We start from the raw sequence: 10,065 nt of genomic DNA, 5'->3' as shown, positions 1-10,065 counted from the left end.
AGCAACCTGCACACTGTTCTCTGCTCTCTCTCATTTTTTTGCAGTGGACACTGGATCATTTTAAACAACAACTGATCATTTTAAAACACTGCTTAAAATTTGTCTCTTGTCAGAGGTTTTTAGTTCTTGCTGGTATTTTCTCATGTGCCTTCAAACACATGAAGACGACTCACATTTCTTTTTTATTTATTAGAGTCTAATCATTAGAGTTGGCCCAAAGTTTGCAGCTACACCAGCTTCAGGTCTTCTGAGAAGACTTTCCACCCGAGGTTTAGGACTGTCTTAATGGGAATTGTTGACAATTCACTCCAGATATGCATTTGTGAGGTCAGACACTGATGTTGGACAAGGCCTGGTTTGCAGTTTATGCTCTTGATTAAAAGGATATTGTATCAGGTGGAGTTCAGGACTCTGTAGAGGCCAGTCAAGTTCTTCTTCACCAAGTTATCTCAGCTTATGAGCAAATAAAGTGAATCAGTGTATTGTTTTCTTGATTGTTTTGTTTCTTTAGATGTGGTTATATGAGTGTTGTAAGAAATAATATCAAGAGAAACTCAACTCTATAAACAGTTTAAGTTTATTATGTAGTTCCACAACTATTTAATATATGGACTTTGAAGGAGAAACCATCAGGATTGTGCTGGTGAGTGTTTTGTGTTTCAATAGTTATTCTGCAGATTACCTTATTAGAAAATGCAAATTTGGAGAACCTTATCTATCTGCATATTGCTACTATTCCATCCAACGCTGACTTTCAGAGCTTTATGCCGCCACACAAGCCTGCAATATAAACTCTTCCTTCTCATGTCTGTCTGAAACAGAATCTCACCAGTACTTGGTCAGTACCCAAACCCGTCTGGCCTCCTTTCCTGTGCACCAGCAGCCAATTCGAAGTGTTGATTCAGTCTGTTTTCAAACTACAGCTGGTGATCCAGGTCCCAGTAAAATTAGAGCAAACAGGACCACCTGTTTCCAGTCTGCAGTAAAAAGTGGCATAAATGTCTTCTTGGTTTCATTCAAACAGACACAACATGACAGATTTCGCCAGATGTGTCTGCAGAGATCCGTGTCCTTGAGAAACATCTGGATCTCTTTAGATGATGGATGTTGCTCTCTCAATATTTTAACCAAAAAGGTTTTCACCACCCTGTCAAGTATCTAAGGTGCCCTGTATGAGTTCTTCTGTTGTTTATAGATTTAGATATTTTAACCTGTCTTGTTGAGGTCATTTATTCAGTCTCTCAAACTGACAACCTCCCTGGCCGCTGACCGAGTGCATCCATTAAGCGCTGGATCCTTCTGCTACTGTATCGGAGGTTATTTTGAGCGCCGTGTTGCGCATGGAGCAGCAAGAAAACATAATGCATGGAACCGAACCTCTACAAATCGATCCAAGAGCTTAAAAAAGCATCTTCACCACAAACTGATACCAGCAGCGACTTTTTAACCATTTACTGACCTGAGGATGGCACTTAAGTGTGTGAGTGTGTTGAGATAAAACAGACCTAATCTTCTTTGAGGTCATTTTAGTGAAGCATATAAGGTGAGTAACAGGTTGAACTTACGCTGGCTGATGCTGCACTTAATGTAAACAGACCGCTGCAGCAGACACGAGCTGGCCGTGGGGGCGCGCGCGCAGAGACGCCCACACAGGCAGAGGAGAAGCGCGCTATAAAAACACCAGACGGCGTTTCAGCGTCAGTGAGAATGCTCCGTTCACCTCCAGCTCATGGTCGGTCAGCCGAACCGAGCTCGCAGAGGAAAAACACACAGAAAAAAAAACGAAGTGCGCCTCAAAGGACATCGACTCTTTGCTTAACTTACCCCAGCAGCGGTGGATTTTATTGAGGAAAAATATGACTTCTGACACTTTTGAAAACGCATTTTCCAGTAGTTCTTAGACGGCGTGGACTGCTTGAGAGAGAGGTCGAGGAAGATTCAGGCGCTCTGGAAATACTTTCTGGTCTTATTGGTGAGTTAATTTCTTATTTTTAGCTGTCGGTGAAATTAAATGATCAACTTTTTGGGTAAAACAAAAAAAAAAGGAAGACTTCTGTTAAAAGACAAGAAATGCGATTAGCATCAATTTAATATTTTAACTGGGTTTTATATTTACATATTTTCATTTTGTAAAGTGCGACAGCTAAGTACACCCGCTTCTTTGGTCGATCTGCGTCACATTATGTCGGAATATCAGATTGATATTAATAAAAAACAAAATTTGAAAGAGATCGTAGCAGGTTAGTAGCAATATAAAGACATGGATATAATAAATAGATAATGAATTGAGTGTGTTTTTTAAACAATGAATAGCGGAGTTTTCTTGAATGGACAGATTCTAATAAAGTGCTCTAATAACAATAAAAAGAGAACATAAAACTTGCCTGGTTGAACGTGAGAGCTGGTAATATGAAAGTCATTATCGCTCCCAGAATTGCTTCATTGCTCCTCTTGGATTCTCGGAGTCTGAACTCCAGTGCTGAAAAACATTGCTCTCAGAGTGTGTTTCCCTCATTTGGTGTTTTTGAGGTAAAGAGGGTTCGGCTAAATTATCCAAAATTACAGCTGACAGCCCCACTGATCATACATGCAGGGGTTTTCATCTTTATTGGTTTTCGTGCATACAGTGCTAGAGAAAAACATTTGGACTGTTCTACATGTCTTCTGTTGAACTATTTTTTTTCTCTTAATAAATGAAATCATCATTAAAAAAATAGATTTTTGTAATCACTCATGTTCTTTGCCTGATATCAAAGTGTGTTGGAAGATCTGAAACATTAATTTTCCCTTATTACATCCAATTACTTTAAAAACTGCACATTTTTTCCTTTTTTCCTGCAGCCTGCTTTGACAATGGACCCCATAAACTTCAGAGGTCAGAGATGTTTGCTTTGAGGCATTTTAACTCCTCGCCCTCCTCGCTTCTTCCTCGTTGGGGCGATGGCAGTGCATCTGTGGTGGAGGCCATGGTGACGGCCATGGAGCAGCAGCAGGAAAATGTCACTGCTGTGCAGAACCACACCAGTGGTGTGATCAGCGTGGTGCTGCCTATGTCGCTAGGCATCATCTCCAACACGGTGGCTCTTTTCATACTGGTCAATGCCTACTCTCTGCAGCGGCGGCGCTCCAAAGCTACATTCCTCTTGTTTGCCACCTCTCTGGTGATCACAGACTTCTTTGGCCATGTGATTCCAGGTGCCCTGGTCCTGAGGCTCTACCTCACCGGTGGACAGAGCACTGAGGACTCCTCTGATAGCATGTGTCAGTTCCTAGGTGGCAGCATGGTCTTCTTTGGCCTTTGCCCTCTGTTTATGGGCTGCGCCATGGCCGCAGAGCGATGCCTGGGCGTTTCCAAACCGCTGCTGCACTCGTCCCTCGTCACCAAAACTCGCACAAAGGTCTGCCTGTCCATCATCTGGCTGGCAGCGCTGTGTGTGGCCTTGCTGCCCTGCTTCCAGCTCGGCTCATACACCTATCAGGAACCAAAGACCTGGTGCTTCATCAACGTGCTCAACGACACCATGGGGGTGGACGTGGCCTTCGTGGCGCTGTTCTCCGGACTCGGCCTGACCTCACTGGCTGTGGCTCTCGTGTGCAACACAATAAGCGGACTGACGCTGGTGCTGGCCCGGATCAGGAGGCAGCCCGGCTCCCATCACTCGGCCCGCTCCCATGACATTGAGATGGTGGTTCAGCTGGTTGGTATCATGGTCACCTCATGCATCTGCTGGAGCCCTCTGCTGGTATGTTACGAGAAAAATCAGTTTTCCAATGAGTTGTTCTGTTTTAGAAGACATGCCTTCTGTTACAGGAGATTAAAGCAAATATTACCTTTCAGAAAAAAAATCCCCATCATACTAAAGGTCAAACATGGTAATGTTATTATGATCTGAGAATGTTTTGCTACTTAAAGATCTGAATGACTTGCTTTACCTGATGGAGCCAAAACATGACATGACGTTACGTGACAAAGAAGACTGGGACAAAAGGACTGGGTGAACTGCTGGAGATTGTTCCAAGAACACTCGCGTGTTATCAGTCATATGAGTTGCAAAATGAAAAGGAAGCACAATCAAGAGACATTTGCAAGTTTGTATTTGTACTTGAAATCATCATTTTGTTCTTCAAACTGTGAGCTGCTTTCATCAAAGAATCTGTTTGCAGCAATTGCTGCCCTGCAAACCTTTGGCATTTTAGCTGTCAGTTTCCTTAATCATTGCAACAATTTCCAGCTGTGCTAACATGATTTAACAAGGCTTTTCAAATGATCAATTAGCCCTTCATCGAGACAAACTTGGATTAGCTACCAAAATGTGCCACTGGAACACAGATGGTTGCTGTGTTCCAGCAACCATCTGTTTTATTACGGAAATATTCGTAATAATAAATACGGATATTTCTAAGTGAACCTAGAACTTTTGACAAAGATCACCGGTACTTACGTTTCTATAGATTGCAGTTCTTAGACTCGGGAGAAGAAAATTTACCAATGCATCAGGAGAACTTGTAGAAATGCCCAACAGTTAACAGTGCAATTTATTTTCTGTTCAGTTCAAGCTGGATCCACTGGATCAGTCTCCCTGTCATCCATCCATATGGCCCAAAATGAATCATTGTGATTGTGAGCTCAATATGATCTGGTGCTTCGGCCCACACTGTTTTTGTTTTTTGTTTTTGTTTTTTTTGCACCAGAACCTCCTCAACCGAATTGGATCTAAGGCTGTGAGCCAAGTTTTTAAAACCCTGATGTCAAAATTGTTAATTTTGCTTTATGTGTACGGGGGCCGATGACATCACGAGAAGCACTAGAACTGAGCTGGCATAAGTAAATAAAACACTGGAAGACACCTCTAAAGGAGGGATGTGAGTAAAAAAATGTGAATAAATGGAACAAATCACAAGGACTCAGGTCAGTGTGATGTCACCAAAGGTGTGCGTGAGCGCAAACTTGTTCTTGAGTTTTTATTTTTTGACCAAATATAAATACGCAACAGAACAGCAAACAAACAGAAAAAACAAACATCACTTTTTATTCTATATGTAATGAACTATAGTGTTTGATTTTACAGCAGACTCTGGCATTTAGCTTTAAGGAAACAGAATGTCTTTTTACTGAATGGATTCAGCTTTATGTTGTACTTTATTATTTGACTCTGTTAATCAACAGCGTGCAATAAAGGGCGTGAATGTATTTTTTTTTATGAAGAAACATTTGTTAGTTGCTTCAGAGGTCACAAAAGACCAACAACACAAGTGGTTGGATTGCGTATTTAGTTTTTACTATCTGGATTACAGAACAATGCAGCCCATGAAAAGTACATGGCAGAAGGATCAATATTGGTGCTTCTGCAGTTACTTGTTTCAAAAATAACATGCAAATGAAACTGTTATGATGTTTTGAGTGACTCTTGAGTCAAAAGTACCCTTTGTCATTGTGAAAGTGATTTTACTGGATGAGCCTGATTGGATTCAGAACTTGGCCCAAAACTGCAAAATTCTTTCAGAATTACTTTTGAAACAAGAACAACTCAATTTTCTTTTCTTTTCTTTTTTTTAATTTTATTTATTTCTTGTTTTTAACGTGTAACACATTTTAATCTATAGATTAACAAATAAGGAATGTGTTTCTTGACCAACAACACAGGTCTTTGCTCTGATGTCGGTGATCCATTCCTCCAGCAGAACTGTGGGTGAAAACCTGACCAACTACCAAACTCTGATGTACATAGGAGTGAGGCTGGCCACGTGGAACCAGATCCTCGACCCCTGGGTCTACATCCTGCTGCGCCGCACCGTGCTCCGCAAAATCTACCTCATTGTAAAGTGCCAGGCGGGCCTGAAGGACACCGTGATGGGTCGCTGGGAGAAGAGCTTCTTCCCCAGCTTGGACCAGAAGGAAGTTCAGCAAGTCTGAGCGAAGAATGCTTTTTTTTTTTTTATGTTAGCAGGTCACTGAACACACAAACCTTTGTAAATACAGAAACAGCAGTTGAAGGAGGAAACGTTGTTGCTATGACGAGGAAGCAGTCTAGCATTGGAGGTTTTCTTGATCAATCAAGGTTTTTTTTTTTTTTCAAACTCCACTCTGTTTACCAGCTTGTTTTTTCTCTGACCTGAAAAATGCAAGCTAGCTAAGGCTGCAATTTTGCACAAAATATCATAAATGCTCTGTTTACTTTGAAAAAGTGAATATTCCTTATTTCTCTATGTAAATAATGAAATTATAAAGATTAATCTGAATTCAGCCCTAACCACACCTTGTAGAAACTAGAAGATTTGTAAAAGGGAAAACTTTAATCTATCATAACTTTGACCAGCTTTGAAAGCTCTGAGACTTACATCGGCATAACCATCAGAGGGCGCTTTGGAGCAAACCCAGAAATAATCGAGCATTTTGCTAGTACTCTACTGAATGTAATTTATTACAGAATGTCCAATGTTCACATGTAATTTTGACTTTGAGTATTATTTTGTGTGTTTTATACGTCAATGTATAAAACAATAAGGTTTTTATGAGTTAATACTTGAATGTTACTTTCAGTTTGAGAACATGTAAAACACTTTAAACTGAATGTAAATAAAACCATACAATGTGCTTTTACTTTAAAACTCTGCTCTTATTTTTATCCTGTCTTGTTTTGAAGACCTGCAAAAGAGGTAAATGTATTGAAAACCCTCTAGTAGCTTTCCTTTGACTGCAATGAGCAACATTTTCTCCTTAAAAAAAATTTCCAACAGAGATGTCCTGCTCAGTTTATGTTCTTCACTTTCAGTAGATATGTTTTAGCAAATGGACAATCCACAAAGGTTACAGAGATCATAATCTAATAAATCTGAAACACATATAAGAATAATGTTTTGACTAGAGCTTGAGTCAGTGTGTAGTGGACTGACTACCAGTGTTTTACTTCAGAAGTACAATAAACATCCAGCTCAGCAGGGAGAAGGTTAAAAATAAGATTTTTTTTTTTTTGGATAAAATACTGTTTGCTCTTTTCAAATGCTTCTTATATCCATTACATCCAGTAAGATTTCAATGTAAATGTGGTGCATTTCTGAAAAACTCATGTCTGTTGAGATTTTTATTAGTTAAAACTCAATAACAAGAGATGGTTAAAGATGGAAAACAACATAGAACTTTAAATGTTGGTTCATATGAACCAAACACCATCACCTCAGCACTTTATTGAAACTTCTTTGGCTTTTGTATGCATTCATTGAGACATACAAATGAAAAAATGACATTCTTGCTCTTGATGTCCCAGTGTTCAGGTATAGCTTTTCATTAAACAAAAGTCTGAAAACATCCAACAGTGCGTGTTCAACCACCGGACCTCCAGGGGGCGATATTACGTCAATAGTCTGAATTGAAGCCACTGTATTACGTGAAGAAAAGGCACGACGTACTAATTCCTAACGGCTATGAATTATTTTTTTTATAAAATCACCAGAAAAACTACGAAAGGAGAGGTGAAGTTCATTTGAACGGTCTAAAACTGTGCATATGCGCGATTTTAGAGGCAAGCTGTGATAGCATTAATGAAACTCATTGAGTTCGTGCATGTGCTACAGCTAGCCAAAGGTAAACTGTGCTTAATATTAAGTATTTACACCTTTAATATAGAACGAATAGCAGAGGTTTTATTTATCGATTTGTTGAATAGACACATCCCCTCTTAATGAAAACTGCAAACATTCATGCACAAGTTGATAGTTTGGCTCAACTTTTGCTGCTGCGCACTTGTTAGCCGCTAACGCAGGTTGCTACTAGCACCTATACGCTACGATGTACGTGACGTAAACGATTTCATTTTATGTTGACGTTTTTCTGTGGCAGGATAAACAACTACAGTTTTTATTTATGCTACACGAGGCAGGGAGGACAGCATGACTTCAGAGTGGGACGAACAGCAGGCCTATGAAGAGCTTCTATATTGGGACGAACTGATCCAACAAGGCCACCGTCTTCTGCCTGAGGACTTTGACAGGTAGCGCTGAAAACATGCTCTATTTCTACAGATTTGTACAGAAATACAAGGGCTAGTGTGTCAGATCGTGAAAGGATCTGGTCATGATTGTTCTTAAAAACAATTCATATGGGGTCGGCTGGATGTTTATAGTTTTACTTTTAAAACGTACTATTTTTGCTCATTTTGTTGTCACTCCTGACAGATACGAGGAGCTGCGATATTGGTACGACTGTCTGTGTTACGAGGAGGAGCTGAGGCAGTACCATGAATACATTGCTGCAGTTCAAAACTTGGAAGATGAACGACAGCTTGAGGTTGTTTTTTCCTCTTTCCTTAAAAGCACACACGATTTATGATCTACTGTGCAAAAGTTTTAAACCACCCATGTGTTGGACTTTTTTTTATTTCCAAAGAGTGAGGCAGTCCTGTTATCATAAAAGTAATTTCAAGGAGTAGATTTCCGCACATCCACGTCTTGTAAAAATGATTTTAGGATATTGTCTGCTTTTTAAAATGGCTAGGGTCTTGTTAGCTTGCAGATTTCAGGTTTTTCTCTCTTGGTGACTGATCTAAGAATAACATTTAAGAAGGTGTCGCACTTTTTACAACAATTTAAACAAAAATGTGTAAATAATAATGGCATGTCTTTCGGCATTCGTGTTAAGTATTCATATCCCTTATTTTTCACGTGTCATTTTTAGAGCTTTATAAATATGAAGCTTCCTCCTTTTTAGTTATAACTGCAGATGCAGTGTTTTCCCCCAAGTAAATTGTATTTATAACTTCTGTTTATTTCCGTGTTTTTTTTTTTNACATCTGAGCGTGATTTGTGATTACACTGTCAGGTAAATGTTCATGAAAGTAATTATAACCTTTTGTCAATAACTATTATAGAGTAGACCTGATGGCAAGCAGGACATTGGCAGCAAACATGATAAATGCTGGCTTAATGGAATAAAAGGAACAAACTCGGAGGACATGAGGTAACAACAAGATGGGTGACACGTCAGGCAGGAGCTCACTGGAGGATCTGGCAAAACGACTGAACTGTGAGGTATGTATGCTGGGAGGGTGATTAGTGAACGAAGATCAAGTGAGACTGATTAATTGGGTAAAGGTTGTGATCAAGAAACAACTGGCCGAGGCTCGTTGTGGAGAAATTTCATCAGTGACAACACTTAGTTTTTCATGTTAAACGCTTAAAAGTGTGCGACTACGTGAGTGCATGTTTGACGTGGGTCGTTGCTGCATCACAATTTCCCATCAGCTCCATTTCTCCTGACTTGATTAGCAAGCAGTGGCACCTAAATCTTGTTCTCCTGCAGACCCACTTTAATTGCCACTTCCTCAGTTTTATTCACACTGACAAGAGCCCTCGTTAATCATTGGTCGGATATGAGGCCCCCGTTTTATTGCCACATGCGTCAGTGAAGCCACAGCCCACATGAAAGGACAGCGCTGCAGCCAAAGATCAGATCATCTCGAATTGTTTAGTATGATTGGCCGATCTTATACCATCAGCCAACCCCTGCGCTGCATATCAGTATGACTTTCTCCTCTTTAGATGAAATAGCCAAACTGCATTGTGAAAACTACATCAGATTTAATCGGCTCCTATGCGTTTAAATGATTTGAAACTGAAAATGAGTATTGGTTTAACAACAAGCAGACCCAGCTCTACTCGGAGAACATTGGCTAATTTCACAGCCTTGAATGGTTATTGATCTGATCTGGATTATTCTTTTTATATAGAATTATGTCTGTTTTTGCGATATAAAAAATGAGAGTTTGAGAAAAGACATAAAAGCGAAGCAATTTTATTTTCTCTGAGGACAACAGCATAACATTTTGCCACTTTGCAACATTTGCAAAAAAACTTCCTTGATGTATTTTTCTGTCACAAGCATCATTTTTGATCTACTGATTTTACTTTTTTTTTCAGTTTTGGAAAAAGGGAAAATATATTTTTATATTTTGTATGTGTTTTTATTCTCTTCTAACAATCCAATTAGATCAGCCTGTTCTGTGTAGAATTTAAAATAAAGGTTTGCTCCTAAAGCAATTATATAAAGACAAACATCCATCCATTCATTAT

At 39.6% G+C, this 10,065-nt stretch overlaps 1 protein-coding gene across 1 annotated transcript; it reads left to right on the top strand.

Moving 5' to 3' along the window:
* Positions 1-1,705: 1,705 nt before the first annotated feature.
* Positions 1,706-6,602, top strand: LOC103132017 (prostaglandin E2 receptor EP1 subtype-like). Its single transcript, XM_007543774.2, has 3 exons — positions 1,706-1,972; positions 2,842-3,743; positions 5,645-6,602. The coding sequence occupies exons 2-3, from the start codon at positions 2,883-2,885 to the stop codon at positions 5,912-5,914; spliced, it is 1,131 nt and encodes a 376-aa protein (XP_007543836.1). The 5' UTR covers positions 1,706-1,972; positions 2,842-2,882; the 3' UTR covers positions 5,915-6,602.
* Positions 6,603-10,065: the final 3,463 nt, after the last annotated feature.

This window comes from Poecilia formosa, unplaced genomic scaffold, assembly GCF_000485575.1.
Source record: "Poecilia formosa unplaced genomic scaffold, Poecilia_formosa-5.1.2 Scaffold11, whole genome shotgun sequence".
Classification (NCBI taxonomy): Eukaryota; Metazoa; Chordata; class Actinopteri; order Cyprinodontiformes; family Poeciliidae; genus Poecilia; species Poecilia formosa.
This window is presented reverse-complemented; position numbering and strand designations above follow the sequence as displayed.